Source organism: Rhamphochromis sp. 'chilingali' (assembly GCF_963969265.1).
Source record: "Rhamphochromis sp. 'chilingali' genome assembly, chromosome: 5".
Taxonomy (NCBI): Eukaryota; Metazoa; Chordata; class Actinopteri; order Cichliformes; family Cichlidae; genus Rhamphochromis; species Rhamphochromis sp. 'chilingali'.
The window spans coordinates 19,553,127-19,571,729 of NC_137932.1; the positions used below are offsets into that span (position 1 = coordinate 19,553,127).

General features: G+C 38.1%; 1 protein-coding gene across 1 annotated transcript in view; it reads left to right on the forward strand.

Moving 5' to 3' along the window:
- LOC308397091 (exostosin-1-like) overlaps positions 1-18,603 on the forward strand; it is a gene marked incomplete at both ends in the record, with an annotated part of 61,039 nt that overhangs the window by 16,483 nt on the left and 25,953 nt on the right. Inside the window, 4 exons of the mRNA XM_080882806.1 lie at positions 2,127-2,246; positions 5,521-5,653; positions 10,338-10,456; positions 11,420-11,515. Of these exons, the coding sequence (XP_080738932.1) occupies positions 2,127-2,246; positions 5,521-5,653; positions 10,338-10,456; positions 11,420-11,515 (468 nt within the window). The remainder of the gene's footprint in view (positions 1-2,126; positions 2,247-5,520; positions 5,654-10,337; positions 10,457-11,419; positions 11,516-18,603) is intronic.

Here is an 18,603-nt window from a genome sequence, read left to right on the forward strand (position 1 = left end):
TAATATCCAATATAAAGTGGGGATGGTAAAACAGAACTAAGGATGAACTAACTGGGAGAAACTACACAAAGAAATAGCAAACCTGAGCATGAAGGGAGAACAGCAGGGAGAGCACGCAGGGGATTACACCAGGTATGAACACAGACGACGCGACCAGGAACAGAGGCAAACACACACTATAAGTACACAGAGAGACACTGGGAAATCACACACAGGTGGGAGACACAGCTGGACCTGATTAACCTGACGAGACAGGGGAACACTAACACCAGGGACCAATAGAGGGAGCACAAACCCAAAACCCAGTATCTAAAATCCCAAAACACAAACCATCCCAAAACAGCCCAAGAATAATAAAGAGAATAATAGCAATAAGGAACACAAACACAAAGTCACTGTGTCATGGCCGCAGGACCATGACAAAGACCAGTTTAAAAAATATGAATATGGGTGTGAAGGCTAATTGGACAGCCCAGCAATGCAAAGTTTCAAAGGCAAACAATTGCAACTTTTGTTGCAAAGTAAACTGAATATATAATTTTTAGCAAAACGAAGCATGCAAAAATCAATAGTACAGTAAACCAAAGAAACCCAGGCAAAAATGAAACCTGTTTAAATCCAAACAATAAATGGAAAGAAATGGATGAAAACTCAAAAGTATTAGCATGATATAGAATGTACACTTTTACTTTTTCCATTCATTCAATTATATTATCTTTTAGTGTTTTTGCTTGTCAGCCCCACAGTTTGTTTTTTTGCCAACACCCACTGTATCAGCACTCCTGTCAATGCAGTGGTCTCATTTAAATGAATGAAGGGATCATTTCGCCTTGAAGCAGAGGGGATGAAGATATTATTGGACACATAATGCATGTGGAAATTGGTATATTTCAGTGACAAATATCAGTTGAAGAAATTCCAGACAGGATGACTGTCAGTCGGAGTCGCCTCATTAGGCTTCACAGATCACTGTAAGATGAGAGCTCCCTGGTCAAAGCATGACCGATAGAGCCAAGTGGCTTGGGACTCTTTAAATAAAAATCCTCAACACCCTCAGGAAAATGATGAGTGTTTCGGGAAAACTGATTATCACCATCACTCATTATTTCCCCACATTATAGTGGCCTTTTCATTGGCCAAGTCTAACCAGTTGGCACTCTAATGTTTATTGACGGGAGATTTCTTGTCCATGGGGAAACACCAAACAGTTCTTGGGCTTCAAATACGCCCCCGATGAGGGTCTTTAGAAACACTGGCTGGAATATTCCCTTGACTGTTTTATTGTCAAGCTCAATGGAGCATGTATGGTTATGTCTGATCTCATCTTGTAGTACTTTGTTGTTTTCCAAGCTGGACATCAAGACAACATCCTGCACCATCTCCCTGGCATATCCGGTTGTTTAGCTCCCAAGTCAGGATCATGGTGTTCCTTAATTTTAAGCTTTCACTGTCTCTCCCTAAAGGTGCCACTCAGGCAATTCACAAGCCAGCTGCTCATGTTTTGTATGTTAGTGTGTGCTGGGAACAGTGAGATCATGGGCTGTTCTTGTGGGTCTTAGCTATCAGCAGCGGTTGCTGGCACTTGGCTTTTTCATTCCCCTTCATTTCTGTTCCAGGAAAAAATAAATTAACAATGATCAATAAGTTGTTGAGGTAATGTAACATCTATGATAAGCTGATTAACTGTTTTGTGTAATTCTAAACTAAAGCTTAAATATCTTTTAGCTTTGGAGAGCTCATCAAACTCATCTATATAAAAAAGTACACATATATATATATATATATATATATATATATATATATATATATATATATATATATATATATATATATTCCAAGCATACACTTAGATGAATTAACTCTCAGGTGAATACAGAACTGGAGCTGAATAGCAGGTGGTTTAGTTGAAACACTATCAATGGAGGTAAGTACAAAGTAAGATGTGGTGGAAGAGTCTTGAGGGGAAAATCTCCCTTAATCTTTTCTGCATGTCCACAAATTATTTATGCTTCCTCCACCCTATTTGCCTTCCGCCGATTCTCATCTTTCACTCAGCATTGTTTAAAAATCTAGCATAATATAATCTGTCTCACTGTCATCTTGATCTTTGTCTATTTTTTCCACAGGTTCCCTCCATTACCCGGTCCGTGGGCCATGACAGGATCTTGGCTCTCCGCCAGCAAACTCAGTTCCTCTGGGACGCCTACTTCTCCTCCATAGCCAAAATAGTCTTAACAACTCTTGAGGTAAGCTTGCAAAACATTGTCTTAAATGGGAGTTGTGGATTTATTTTCATCAGGAGAGTTGCATTTAGTCAGTCAAACTGCTATAGCTTGTTCTGTACTATACATTGCCGCTGGCTATGCATCACCTCCCAAAGACAAACCTTTGAAAGATTTCTTTCTCCAGTTGTCAGTATTTTTTTTTTTATCCAAAGAAGGTTAGCTGAATGTGCCCTCTCTTTTGCAGTACTTTTTCTGCTCCATATTCATACATTTCCACTCAGAAGCAGCTCGGCAATGCAGTGTTCAAACACTCAGTGAAGGTATATCAAAGTTACTGGGGGTGATTTGGCATGCTCAAAGTTTGTTTTGAGATCAGGGTTACAGTTTGACTTTTTGTTGTTGTTTTTTCTTCATAAAACTGTGTTTTTCTGCAATAAACCCTTAGCATCATGTGAGAAAGCCGCTGATACACCATTGGCATATAACATTTTTATATAGAACTTATCCTTTTTTCAACTCTCAAAGCTACTGCCCCTCTTTCCCTTTGATTTGGCACCAGCTAGTACTTAATGTTCATCTTCTTCACTGTCATCAGACTTGTGACAGTTACATATATTTAGCAGGAGTCCTTCTGTATCTAATGGTAGTCTAGATTGTGTGTGACTTATCAGTTCTAATCAGTGACAAACAGAAAAGAAAACCTCTTGCTATGTGTGAAAAGTGCTCATAAAATCTCTGGTGGACTATTCAGCAAGGTTAACCTAGAAAACTTTACATGGAGTTCAGGTTTTATTTTAACCTAACCTGACAATCTTTGAGAAAAGAAAAGAAATATTGAAGATGGAAACCAGCATTTTGTTGCCTGAAATGAAAACATAGGCGTCGTGAAGTGCCAGTTGTGAAGCACCAAGTGTGAAGGAGGACCATGCTGTCTGGCAGCCTACAGGTTTAAGAGGCTGCAGTATGTGAGTGGGCGTTCATGCCCGCTCTCAAGGCTAGAAACCCACAGGCTGGCTCATTAAATGACCTAACCAGCTGATGTACAGAAATGAACCTGTGTCATTGCCATGTACCACAAAAGCCATCCTAGTCTTCCTTTTTTTCTTTTTCTTTTTTTTGTTTTAAAAGAAATTCATTTCCTTACAACCTCGATTCAGACCTCAGAGACCATTTGCGCTTTGTATCATCTCTGAACACAGACACAGAGGATAATAATCCTTTTTATCACCAACATCAGCAGAAGAATCATAGGTATCATTACATAAACATCAGTATGATTGCTATGATCTTTCTAAAGCCCACAGTTTGTTTTAATTTATCACGTCCACCATGAATACTAATATCATAATTATCACAATTATCATCATAGCGATAACATAAATACTATTATTACAATCATTACACCAACAAAGAAAGACTAACTTTTTCGACTTAATTTTTTTTAATGTGTGTAAAAATATTATTACTAGGTGAGGGCTGTGGTTGTTGTGTAGGCCAGTTTGTTGTCTGATTTAATTGCTGAAGTTACACTGAATGCAAGTTTAAAGGTGGAATCTCCATTCTTTTTCACAAAGTAAGTTTGAAGCACAGGTATACAGGTAGATCTTTTTGCACATATTTAGGCTTTATTAAGACTAAGAAAATTGGCTTTATCATTCTTATTGATTTTATATCTTACCTCTTTGAATTTGTACAAATAGAAAGAAAGTTTAACAGACTGAAAAGCCATTAATTTTTAATGCTGGCACAGTTATTTTCTGTTATTAGTCATAAAATAATGACTCCCTTTTTAATTCTATAGCTCAGTTGATTGCTTTGATTGCACAAATGAGCAATCAAGGTATCAACTTTCAAAACTTTCAAAATATGAAGCACGCCTAACCATCCCTGAAGGGTTTCAAACAGCTACTACCTTGTACTTAAAAGTACAACCTTTTTATTTTCCTTATTATTTTCCAACTTTTGCTTTCAGAATTTGCCTCCTGTTATGTGTATAATTTTCTACTTCATATGCATATGTAAAGTAGAAAAATGATACAGTGAACTGAAAGTATGGCATATGCAATTGAAATGAAAGATCTCATGCCTGTAATAACGTCACACATTTGTCTGTTTGAGCCAATTTAATGCTGTGTATATTAAAATGTTTGCATCAATGCCATCTATCAAACACCAGGAATAAGGACCCATCTATTTGTAAAATGACTGATAATTTCATCACCAAGCCCTACAACTATAATTTATGTTTGCCTTCATGTTTACCTTAATAATACAAAGTGTCCTCAAATTGCAGCATTTTTTTTTTTTGAGCACAAACAAGACCTTGGTAATTCCACCAAATGCCCAGTGCTAGCAGGGTATGAAATTAGACAGGAGACCGCTGACAGCTGTATACTGTTGGCCAGATGTGCTAAAAAGTCAGAGCCAGCATGCCACCAGGCTAAACGGGTGAAATGAAGCGTGGCTGATAACCGTAGTGTCCCACATACTGCGAGCCTAACAGTTGGTGTAAGGAGGTGGGTGTGTGGCATATATGTGTGTGTGTGGCTGTTAAGAGCTGGATGTAAGTGTCAATTCCCCTTCCCTGTTTCCTCCACTGTTTTGATCTAAATACAAAGAAATGTGATTAAAAAGTTTGTTTGTTTTTTAAATTAAAAATGTGTTTTTTAAGTTTCACAATAAGTCAAAACTACTTAGGTATATCTCTACTTTTGAATGGTTTATAGTCATGTAAAAAATTTAAAATATGCATGTAAAAGTCAAAAATATAGACAGCCCATATGCCATTTATGAAGAAACAACCCGAAATGAAATTCAAGGATTTTTATGTCACTATATAATTTGCAAAAATAAATAAATACAATTTTTAGTAGCAACCAACCAATTGGCTAGGATCAACAGCTCCATTACTCTTGCATTACATCCTGTTGGCTCACTGTCACAACATTCAACCAGCTCACCCAACCTCCGGTAACAAGACAGATGGATCGTGTTAGCTAACTCACTAATGGACTGCTGATGTTGGGATTGAGTTGCTCCACAGGATGAAGTGTCTTGGGTCTGCAAAGATGTTCCTCTCTTCGAGACCTCTCAAAGCACCTAACATAACCTAAAAAGCTGTCATTTTAAATTTCAAATATTAGTACATGTCTGTTGTTAGGTGGCGGAGTTAAGGGGGCAATTTCAGGCAATTGATTTTTCAGTTTGACTGAAAAAAAAATACAAGTTTCCCTGATCTTATTCTTCTTTTTCTTCACACATCCTCCTTTCTGCTTTACCTCTCTGCTTCATCCAGATCATCCAGGACCGCGTGGACTCCCTTATATCCAGAAACCGTTTGTTGTGGAATTCCCTACCTGGTGGTCTGTATGCACTCCCTCAGTACTCAACTGACGCCGCCCAGTTTCCTTTTTACTATGCTCTACTGGGTGAGTACATAAGCTTTCCGTAAGAGTCATTTCAGTGTAGCACAGATGGTATAGGTTGTTGTTTAATGACTTAGCTGCAGCACAGGTGAATAACTGGAATGCAGTGTACTTGCCAATAAGAGAAGGATCACTTAGATTTACCACGTTGGAGAAATAAGCAGGTCAGGATCTCAGCAACTTTGATGGGGGCTGTGCAGTGTTCCTGACCTGTGTGGTTTCCTCAAAACAAGAAGGGTTGTGGGGTGTTTCTGCTCAGTAGTGATGAGTACCTTTTGTCAGAGGAGGCACAAAACATGAACCACAGTGTGGTGCATGTGCTGGGGAAAAGTCAGGTTTGCTGCAGATCCAGCTCGCGATTTACAGGATTTAAACAAATACCCTTGAATGTCTCAAGGTGCCTAAAGGTCACTCAGTTTATTGCATGCCACTTCCTGTGACACAGAGCTAATAAACTCAAGTTTGATACATATATGATAATTACTGAATCCGGGCTGTGATGCATGGCCGCAGTTTTTCTGTTATTTGTTTTCATTAAGTGTTCTCCTTGGCACAATCATATTAACAGCTGGAGGACACATCATGCAAACAACGATTACGTGGCCACATTTTCGTTTTTGTTGGAATCCAAAACATTCCCTTTTCTTTCAGGGAAATATCAGAATTGTCACTGACAGCCAGGAAGGCTCAACAGATGCTGTCAGTATCATAAAGCCTTGATCAGTGACAGAGAGGTTTCTGTGACAATTCCTGTGTTTTTCTGAAAGTTTTCGCCTCTGAACACAATGACCATATCACTGAGTAAAAAAATTGTAAAATGAGGATGTGTTTACCAACAAATTTCAAATCCAGTCAACTTGGACTTCATTGGCTGCCTAAACTGTGCTAGAAACTGCTGTCTATAGAGCCTAAAACAGTGAATGTACAAGCAGCATGACTTATGACAGGTCAGATAAGTGGTTAACAACGGCAGCTGTAATAAAATTCTGCAATATTGTTTTTAAAATGTATACGTAAAATTTTGCAAGACTCCTGTTGGGGCATAGTTCAGAAACTTGAAGCTGCAGGGAAAGAAATAAGGCTTCTATATGTGCATGTTTATGTGGGTGTGCAGACCAGAGAGACTCTCAGTAGTCTGAGGCTGTAACTCAGATCGATGTTTGTCTTTCTCTGAGGAATTGTGGACACAAGGGTTAGAAGGAAGAGAGAGGAGAACCAAAGATGGAGCAGTTATTGTTTACACCTCTGCAGTAAATCACTATTTTTGCTGCCGCCATCACCGGCGCTGCTGCTGGGGGAATAACTTTTCGTCAGCGCCGTGTATAAGACGGTCTCACTCTGATACCTTCCCATAAGTTTTCATGGCAAAGCTGTTGCAACTTGGGCCTGATAGTTTAAAAAAGTTTGGCTTAATGTCAATACATAGCGGCCTTGGGACAAGTAAGACATCGCTATCAGATGCCTCAAGTTACAGTTTTATTTTAGTGTGTGAAAAGGAGTCCAGTCATCTGTGCTCTGCAGCTTCTTCAAATTATATAAACAAAAGAAGGTTGTGTTAATATTCTAGAAATTGATGTATCAGAGCAATACTGTTCCAATATAGCATCTATATATAGCATCTATTTTATAGCTCGTTTGACATTTGTAGTTTTTTTTAATGGTGTTGAGTTTCAGATCGGCTTGCAGGACATGTCAGTATAAAAGTGTGACTAAAGATGGGAGAAAATTTGATGTATGCTGATTTTCTGTCTTTTAAATTATACATATAGTTGAAATCAGCAAATGCTTTGTCAAAGTCAGTTAGTCCCAGTGTACTAGATGAGAACTGAGTTGCAAAGTTGCTCTCAAGACACCACTAAGGTACTGGTTGCGTAAAACTCCTGGCTCAAGGCTCTGATTTTTCCAAGTAACACTAGACCGTAGTGTATTTAGGACTATTTGCTTAAGAAAATTTTTGTTTAAGAACTTTAAAACATCTTTGACAGACCAATACAGTGAACACTGCTCGGGCTGTGTTTCAAGAAGTTTAAGATATGTGTGCTCACTTTTGGACTATGGCAGTGGCTGAGTTGTGTACATGTTAATTTATTGTATTCTATTTTATTCTTTTTCTATGTAGTATGCATCTGCAGCTTTTGAACCCAGAACAAATCTATCCATCTAGGCAATTAACTGCATCTTATCTTGTTTTATGAAATTGATTATTTGTTAAGAATTACAAAATCCCTCCAAAGTTAACTTCTCAACTTTTGAATATTTCAGACTTGAGTAAGGTCCTTTATGTCCCCTTATGATCTGATTTCAGAGAGCTTCCATTCTGTTCTATGACTGAATGTTTCAATGTTTACAGGGTTTTGATACTAAAAAAAAACGGAAACATGCCGTTTAACAGAAATTAACATGGCTTAGCTATTTTCAAGAAACAGAAGGTTTAACCCTATTTATGTGACCCCCACAAGGGCAGAGCTCATGCTTCCATAAATACCACTAAGCCCACCTGAGATGGCTGGTCAGGGGGCCCAGTGTCAGAGAGATGGATAGAGCAACACTAAAGAGCACTCTGGCTGCACTTATCCATGAGGAAGTGTTTTCCCCTATTCCCAAATGCACCCAACACTTGCCATGCCATGTGCCTGCAGTCCTGGCCTTCTTTGGCTGCTCTGAGTGTTCAGTGTTTCTGTGTGTGTGTGTTTCCACATCTACCTGCCCATTTATCTATTATAGATTTTTGCAATCCTCATTTTAGCTGCTCACATGGGATATCTAACTTTTTGTAATTACTTTCTGGCAGTGTGTAAAAATAGAATAGAAGCAGTTTTGCTGCAATTTAGAGTTTTTGGTCTTCTTGAAGTGAAGGAAACGACAAAATCTATGTTAACACCCAGTACCTTTAATATGATGGAAGATTTTCACTCTGTCAAATAATGTTATTGGAACTTATTGAAATGACGTTAAATAAAAGCTAAATTATAGATGTCTCATGCATAAGTACTGATGGATGGATTCCATTATTTTGAATTGCAAAACAGAGGATGAGAATCTTTGTAAAATGTAACGACTTCAAAAAAGTTAAAATTAGAGCTGGAAAGGCTGGAATAGTAAGTGATACTAAAAAGAAAGAGCAGGAGGAACATTGTGATTCTAATTAGGTTTATTGGCAACAAGTCAGTAACATGATGGGGTATAAAAAGAGCATCTTAGAGTAGACAAAAATACATGTAGAGGACTCACTGACAGTTATCGCAAATGCTTAATTGCAGTTCTTCCTACCAAGAGCAGCACAAGTTGTTATTATGTTTAGGGGCCAATTAGGTTTTCACCCGGGCGAGGTAGGTTTAAACAATCTTTTTCCTTTATAGATCAAATTGTTTAAAAACTATCATACGTAGGTCATCTTGCCTTAAATTTGCTTGACGATTCGAAATGTGAAAGTGTGAGAAATATACACACACAAAAAGAAATCAGGAAGGAAGTAAATGTATTTCTATAACACTGTTTATTGTGAAAATGTCAAAATGTGTGTTTATGACAAACCATTGCATTTTGTTATTCAGCCTTTTTGGAATTGAGGTTGTATTAGCTAGTGTTTCCTGGAACCTCTGCTTTTCACAGAACTTTAATGTTATATTTTTATTTTTCTTCATTATGAACCTCTTTGTTTCATATGTTCAATTATGAAACATTAATTTATAATAATTTATAATAATGTAATAATTATAAATGGCGAGATGATTAGAATGCGTCCTCGTGTACTAGAGTGTATTACAAAGTGCTGTTGTGAGATTATTAGGGTATTTAGACTAATTACACAGCTCACAGCTGCCAAATATTCACAGTTTACACAACTTATTTGCTAATCAGATTAAGAAGAAGAAAATCACCATCAGTATTTACACAGACTACAATTTGTTGCTGTTTGTGTGATATTTCTGATCATTTCTTGCCCCATGAAAGCCTTGTGGAACAATTTAATACTAGTCAGATAATGTTTGCAGTGATTATGAATGCAGCAAAGTTTACAGTGCAAAAACAGTGTATGTTTTCTATATTCTCAGCCATCTTAATAACATTAATGTGAATTAAATCCTGTAATATTTGACAATAATAGATCAATCTATTTTGAAACAGAAGATGTATTAAGAAGCTCGTGCTTTATTATATCAATACATTTTTCTGACACAGGTTTGCCACAGGGAGAATAAGGTTCTCAAAATTACAACTCTTCCCATCCCACTCTTTTCTGAATACCATTTGTCAAAGAAGCTTCAATTCATTCTGCTTTGCTGCTTCTCTTTTTGTTCTGTTTGGTTCATTTGTTTGTTTTGGTAAAATGCAAGAGAGTATCTAACAAGTGTTGTAGAAACAGAAATACCCATTATAGAAACAAATCAGCATCATTTGCAATTGAGTAAAAGAGACTCAAAGCAAACTGTTCACTCTTGGATTAGACATGTTTACTCATGGTCAGCCATCTGAACCAGGGGGTATATATGCTGTCATAAAGATGGATGACGGGTGCAGCGTGGAGCACTCTGTGTCCAGTTAACCGTGATGGAGCTTTATGGAGAGCTACATCTGCACAAATCTGTGTTTTGGGTTTTTTTGTGTTGTTGTTGTTGTTGTTTTAAGAGCCTAAATGCAGTTTACACATGACAGCTGTTTGTGAAGTATGGGTATGTTTGTGCAGGTAAGAGCCCATCGCAGCAGTTCACCACTGTGATCCATATGGTAACTCCTCTGCAGTCCCAGATATCCCCTGTGGTGAAGCTCATCATCGCTGTAGCCAAGTCCAAGTTCTGTGCACAGGTGGGATATGTGTCTGAACTTTGCTGTGATTTCTGCTGCGGTTCAGGAAAAAGATGAAAGAATGGTTTCACATATATGCAGTGAAATGCAAACAGTGTCAGGAGGTGTTAATTCTCAGTGATCTAAAATGTTTGACTTGACAGTTGATGTTTATGTTATCAATGTGTTTCTTCTATAACCTTGTCTCTCCATATCTCCTCCCTCCTTATTTCCCTTTTCTTTTGTCTCATTCCTACGTTTCCATTCCTTCATTATGTTTTCCTCATATAACAGTAAGAAAATCAAAAAAAAATCTTTTTAAAAAAGGTCTAAAAAATGAGAAGGTAGATAAGTGATTATTGTAGGTTTTATATTCCAGTTTCTGCTCCTTTTTCAAATAACATACCAAATATAATGTTTGTTTTTTGATAATTTGCTTTAAATCTTCACACAAGTCTTCTTGACCGCCGTAATTTATCTAGAAAGCTTTTAAACAAGCTTTATTATTCTACACATGTTATAAAAAGTACTAGAAAAAGGCACTAGAGTAATACCTGAGGACTAAAGGTCTGTTGCATAAGCAGTCTCTTATATAATGTGGATTTTTTTTAATGAAATATGTTGAATTAAGCTTTACTATAAATATTCATGTACATGTAAATATACTGAAAGTGCAATAGCTTTTGAAACAAACTCGGTGATGACTAACACAGTTCACGCACTCACAGGCTAATGGAATAAGAACATTTTTTTCATTCTGGCACTAAAGATTATATATGTACTCACTCTGATAATAAGGTATTCTTTAGCAAGGGTTCTCTGTAAAGCAGAAGCCCCTGGCTGGTCTTTGCTTCTTGAAAAATAGGACGGACATTTCATTATGAGGAATATCAGCTCATTCAAAACCTTCTGTGGAGAAGCCTATTCACAACAATGTTTGGGCTTGTATAATATTAATGGACACCATGTTCTTTCCCCACACAGATTGTGGTTTTATGGAACTGCGACAAGCCTTTACCTCCTAGAAACAAGTGGCCCTCCACCAGTGTGCCTCTCACTGTCATTGAAGGACAGACCAAGGTAATGGCTGTTGACTTTTTTACATCCATTATGTATTAAAATAGATTTAAATTTAAAAACTTTAAAAACTGACCTGCTTAGGGGCACGCCAGATATGAAAGCGACTGAAACACTCAGCTGATGTTCTGGGAGCTGTGTTAGAGGAAGATGGAAAACAATAACACACAAAAAAAATAAATAACAATAACATAAATGAGAATATCATAAAGCTATAGGATTAGATGCTGTAAACTTACACTGTGTTATATAGTTTGCACATTTTATACCAGTTTTATGAAGTTTAAGGAAAATATATTCACCTGGTGGTTGCTGAGTGATGGCTGGAGTTTGCTGGCGGTCACTAGGTGAAATTCATTGCAAAGAAGTTAATGGGGCCGAACTCGAAACCTCCTTGCAATGACTGTGGTCATAAGCAGATTACATGGAAGATGCTGACACTGTCTGCAAGCACTCGCTACCTCCTCACCCAGCGATAGTGAGAGGTAAAAAAAAAAGCAATCCCAGACCGTTTCTCTTCGAAGTAACGCAGCCAAAGCAGTTACAAGATGGCTTTTAATTTAGCACCCACTTTTTTTTACCCAGCAACAGCCAGTATCATCCAACAGCCACCAGCCAGTCGAGGAACACATTTTCATATTGACTGGAGATTGCTGGAGGGTGTTCAATAGGTTCTAGGCCTGTGAGGCATAACTGTCAGTAATCTTTTATGATTAATAAACAGGAGTGCACATAAGTGGTCCGCAGGTGCGCATGCGCTGTCAAAATAAAAGACGCGCACCAGATAAGAAGTTTCAATGCGCGTTTGCGTACATATAAAAGGCACTGTCAAAGGAGCTTGGAAAGAAAAGCGCCTGGACTTGTTTAAGTTGCTTGAAGACGTTTCACCTCTCATCCGAGAAGCTTCTTCAGTTCTAAGGTCAAATGGTGGGGAGTCCCAGATTTAAACCTAGTGGGAGTTTCCCCCCAAAGAGGGACAAAAGGACCCCTGATGATCCTCTAATCACATGAGCCAAGGTGTGAAACTGGGTGTGGGTCCCAATCAGCCAGAGTTTCAGGTGAGCTCATTGTGATACCTGGCCCCACCTTATCATGTGATTTCCTGAGGTCAGATGGCCCAGGATGTGAGTGGGCGTTAAGGCGTCTGGGGAGGGAACTCAAAACTGGATTATAGATGGCAGAGAGTTGGTGTCGTAAACCACCGCCTCTGTTCAAAGATGGTCGCTCACAGTGGACATAGATGGCTTCTTTCACTCCTCTTTCAAACCATCTGTCCTCTCTGTCCAAAATGTGAACATTGGCATCCTCGAAAGAGTGTCCTTTATCCTTAAGATGCAGATGGACTGCTGAGTTCTGTCCCGTGGAGGTGGCTCTTCTATGTTGTGCCATGCATGTAGAGGTCTGGGCATTCCTCGCTACACTGTACCGCATGCCCAGAACGCCTTGTCCTTAGAACTGAAGAAGCTTCTCGGATGAGAGGTGAAACGTCTTTAAGCAACTTAAAGAAGTCCAGACGCTTTTCTTTGCAAGCTCCTTTGACTGCAATGACCTGGATGACTGAGAACCTTCACAGACATATAAAAGGCACTGCTTTTGTCCGCTAGAGTGGGATTTTCACGGCATATTCTGCACCAGATCTCTGTGCGTTCATCATTTGTTTGAAGCCAGCTCACCTCCTGCAACCACTTTTCTGAGAATATGCGCTTCTTTTGCGGTTTGGACTCCTTCTGACATTTCTTTGGAGGTGGAGGAACACCAAAATAATTGCTTAAAGGAGCTTCTTCGACATCTTTAAGATGATGAAGATTCTTGGAAAAGATATCATTCACTTTTAAATGAATGAAAAACTTTATCACCACAAATCATAAGATAATTCTACCCCTGTATGGTTAACGATGGAATGTTCTGCTGGAATCATTGGAGAACTTTAGAAGCATTACTTAAACGTTGCTGTAGACCAAATACACTCTCATTGCAACAATAGTCTCTGATTTTAAAAATGAGTCTTTAATATGTGTTTAGTGTTTTGCAGCGAGGAATTTTGCTCTGTTTAGAGTCTCGGTCCATGATTAATGATTCAGTAAATGCAGCAAAATACCTCTGGGGATGCCAGATGTTCTCAGTCTTATATATTGTTATTATATTAACAGCAAAATAAATACAAGAGTGGGTCAGGATTATGGCTCAGTGAAGCTGAAATACACCAACCATCTACCCTACAGCGAGTATGAAATGACTACATATCACCATTATTAGTGACCATAAGACTGCTGCTCCTAACACTAAAGCAAGCAGTCTTTCTCACACTACATATACTACTACTAATAATAATGCATTACAGACTTTTGAATTGGTTTAGTCAGATGGGTTTTAAAGACCCTGATTTACATCACAGATGTTTTCAGTTACTGTTGCTGATTTACACTCTACAGGAATGTGTGGATGTCTCTTTGGTCCTGATTATGTCCTGCTAGTTTCTTCACATCTGGTAGTGTTAAAAACTCACTCATTTCCTTGTTGAACAACAGGAAAGCGATAAGATATATCGCTTGGTATAAAATTATTGCATTTCTTCCTGTTCTGGAAGAAAAACAACCTCACACACACTGTTCGTTTTTATCGATTTTGCTTTGGCACTCACAGCACTTGTTTAAAATTAAGAAAAGGTTATAGTTTTGATTGGAAATAAATAAGCATGTGGTTGCATTGTGTTTTAAAGCACACCACATGTTTTCAGAGTGGGTTTGTTTTGTTTGTTTGTTTTATTTTGTTTGTGCTTCTTCAGTTCTGGAACAACTGAGGGATATTCACACATAATAAACCCCAGCGGACCACCCAAGAGCTGAAGAATGTGAAGACGTCTCATGGATCTTCAAAACCTAGAAAAACTCGAGTCGCTTTCTTTTCAAGCTTTCAAGCTTTTTGTTCTGAACTGTAATCAGAGACTGGGACTCTTAATCTAAAAATATCAAACCCAAAATGATGTAATTGTAGATTGTAGTTTTTAGGCTGGGTTGACATAGTGTTAAATCAAATCCTGCCACATTTATTGGGTCCATATTAATTACAAGTCCCTTGTTTAAAGCCTCATAGCCCTGTAAAACATGTAAAAAATGAGTATTGCCACTGTGACATTGTAATGTTGGTTTGTGAATCTGCATTTTGAAGCCTCAACATTGGCATATGGGTGAAAACACAGAAACAACTACCTGCTAATTAGTACTAAATAACAGACTGACAAAATATTACATTTTCAAACACAAAAAATGAAACACAAACTTGTTAAACAGACTGTAGCAAACAGCAACCCATATCATTTTTCAGGCAATGTCATTAAAATGCTCCAAAAAGTGCCAACAGCACAAACACAGTGTCTGCTCAGCTCCAGTTCACTGACTCCTTTCAGCAGACGGCTACAGCTGCCTGTGTTGGGTCCAAACTCCGCTTCAGGTCCCAAAGTCAAACAAACTCTGTGGCATCACTGAGAGTTTCAAACTGTCTAAAGTCTTTCATCTTTAATAAAACGATCAGCATTGCTGCTTTACCAGGTGTAACAATTAACTTTAACATCCAGGCAGCCACGAAAAAAGAATTTATTAAATTTAATGGAGTTTGAAGTTAGCAGGGAGTTAGCTCACTAGTTTATCATAATATACCATGTTCTGACTGAGAGATTTCTGAAATTTTTAAATGTACAGCTCTGCTATCACTTCCAACATAAACGAAGACAGAAAACTAAACAGCAGTGACTTTTGTAGGGTTACTGAAGTTTGGCTAGCTGGTATATAATGATTTGCTACGTGATCACTAGCGACACAGATATGTTAGAATAACATAAACACAGTGAAGCTTGAGGGTGAACGTTAACCTTTTTCCACTTGATAAAAGTTAACGTGAGGGTTCCCAACGGTTAGGGACAAATGCAATTTCATGGCAGGATGCTGTAAACGGACAAAACTTCAGTCAGGAGAACAACTGAGATAATCCATCCACAGTATGAGGTTAGTCATTAATATACTGCTGCATGGGCTGGGCTGTAGTTACACGTAAGGTTTTAAAAACTGAGCTTCAAAATGAACAGTGGTAATAAAAACCGAAAGAGGCCGACAGTGATCACTGACTGTTTTTAGGGGCTTGTTCAGATCTAACAGAACAAGATACAAAGCATTAAAACGTTAAAAACACAACACCTTTAATAAACACAGAGCAGTTTGGACCTGGAAGCAGGGTTCCTACGTCATCAGTTAAAGACGGGGTAGGTGATGTCAGTCTAAGTCTGTCTTTTATATGTAGCCTGCTTTAATCACTTGATTAGAAGGATAAAATATGTAAAGAAAGAGTGAAAAAGGTCTCCCTTCTCTCATTAACACCACTGTAATGTCCTTGGAATGAAAAAAAAAGAGAAACATGAATGAACCTCATTATATCTGTTTTCCACACCAAGTTCTAGGTTTAATTAAAAGCAGATATTGAGTATATTTTCATTTAATCCTACCTGAAGTCCTATGATCATGCAGCAGAGGGAGGGAATGATGTATAATGCTCTTTTCCTTTGTCAACTAAATTCTAATCCAGTGCTATTTCAAGTTTAAATAGACTCTTAATGATAAATTTGAAGCAGTGTGAGCTTTGATTGTTAGATATTAGAGCAAAGCCAAGAGTGTGACTTTGTTTCGTTTGTTCTCATTTGCAATATTACTGGGTTGTACTCTGCCTCTATCTACATATACATGCTGTAAAAACTCATAGTTGTTACGGTATATTTAATAAACAGAAGAAAAATGTCACATTTTTTAAATACTTTAACCAACTGAGCTTCTTAAAATGCACTAAGTCAGATACTCACTTACTAAATGAAGCCTCCATACATGCCAGCATGTTTCTCTCTCTATGTCAATCTCTTAGTCGTCTAATTGCTTCTGTTTGTTTTCATGTAAACGTCTCCCTCTTGAAATGAAAGAACAATGTCTCCGCTGGTGACAGTAAAACGCATCTCAGCGACCATGTGTATGTGTGGTCCTATAATTAGACATGTGGTATATTGTCATGCAGCCCAGACAGATGCTCTTCACAGTATTTCCTTCCAAGTGCACGCTGTGTTTGCTCCCTCTGTAGCAACAATACACACACACACACACACACACACATAGAGAGAGAGAAAGTTTGTCATTTGCCTCAGCAGAGCACAGCAGCAGAGTAATTTGCTGTTGGTTATGAGTGTATCTACTCTGTAATGCTGAGTGGATGCACTCCATCTACAAGCTTTTACTTCCCCTCTCTCCTTTAGTCTCTCTCTCTCTATCCTCAACCTCTGTCCTGCGCTTACCTTCAGTGTTATTTTTTCTCAAGTACGTTCAGAGTCACCTTTCAGTAAGTATTCAAACGACTCTTTAATTTACTTGATTATTTCTGAGAAGTTCTCATACTTAAATGAGCTCATTTTAATTAAATTTAAGTAGACCCTCATAGATTTGGGACTGGTCAACAACCAATTGGGAAACTATGGTTACTATGGAAAAAATATGTATTTCTTGACCAGTTGGCAAGTTTTTGCTGGAAGTTACTGGCTGTAGTTGGGTAAGATTGGTTGCAAAGAAAGTGCTGCACCAAAAATTCACATGAACACAACCTTGCTTGTTCGGGTCAAATCTGACCGATTTACAAATTAAAATATGGTGTTTTACATCTGATTGCCTCAAGGCCTCATGACATCCTCCACACTATGCACTTGAATATATAAAAAAGTGATGAGCACCTCTTTCACTGAATTTTGAGTGTTTTAATAAACTTTGTTTGACCAGAAACTCTGTGGTGTTTCCAGTCAAAGGTGACTGCCATAGGAAATGAATGGGAATAATAACAGTATTTATAACAGTATGTTTGCACTGAAGCACCGCAGCAATTTCCTAATGTTGTAAACCCGCTCAACATTTGGCAATAAAACCCTTTCTGATTCTGATTCTGATTCTGAATCCACCTCCACCCCGTTTGGCCCACTGAATGAGCAAATAAATGAAAGACCCACTGAACGACCCACTTAACTGAATTTGGTGATGAAAAATGTTTGTTATGTTAATTTAAGAGCTGTTAAAACTAAAAACGTGTTACTGGTAACACTAAAGTAAGGGGGTGGGGTGAACAAAACCACATTGTGGAAAGCAAAGAATAATTGAAACTCTTATATCTGCAAATGGTGAAGCAACATCATATTAAACCATATGGACTAAGAATGGGATGTTACTTAAGTTCATAAGAATGTGAAGGCAGACGATTAAATACTTTTGGCAGTACAGTGTGCATCCAAATTTGCTTCCATGACAGCAGTTTGTAGGAAATGTTATTGCTATATGTTAACATGGCGTCCAAAGGTCAGAGACCACTATTGACAGTCATGCTTTCATTTTGGGTTTGATTATAATTCAGTTGATTTTCACTGCATGAATTCCACAATTATGTGCTGTACGGTAGGCCATGTTGACTTGTGACAACATGTGACATCAGAAATTCTCTGCTCTCTGAGTGTCCAAGTGTCGCTCATAAATGATCAATGGGATTAAGGTCAGATGACTTAGGAAAAGTAGTTCTTTAAGTAGTTTCTGCAAATTATTGTCTTTGTTTTGTTTACTCACCAACTAGTTAAGCACTGCAATATGCTTAAAGAGAAAATTACTGGTTGATCAGAAACAAGTGGCTCCTCGTCATTAGACCTCCTTGATAAGCATTTATGACAGACAAATCAATATGATCAAAGAAGTGGTCAATATACTCCCCTCTGCTGCTGGTTATATGTTGACTACAGCTTTATCGATGTACTCTTAATATCACCTCTCCTGCCTTCAAGCAATGAATTTTATGTTTATAAGTTCATCTTGAAAATCGGTCCTCATTTCTTAGTTGTGCATTTAAATTACAGCGAAGGAGCATAAAATAGAAGTGTTCAAAGTGATCAAAAACTGCACAAAAAGTATTTATTGTGAGGCATGGACACATGCTCTCATCCTCTGGTGCAGTCTGGGACTAGAATATTGGGTCCTTTGAGTCCTGTTGTGAGGTGACGCCACCATGGATTGGGCTTCATCTACAGCTTCTGC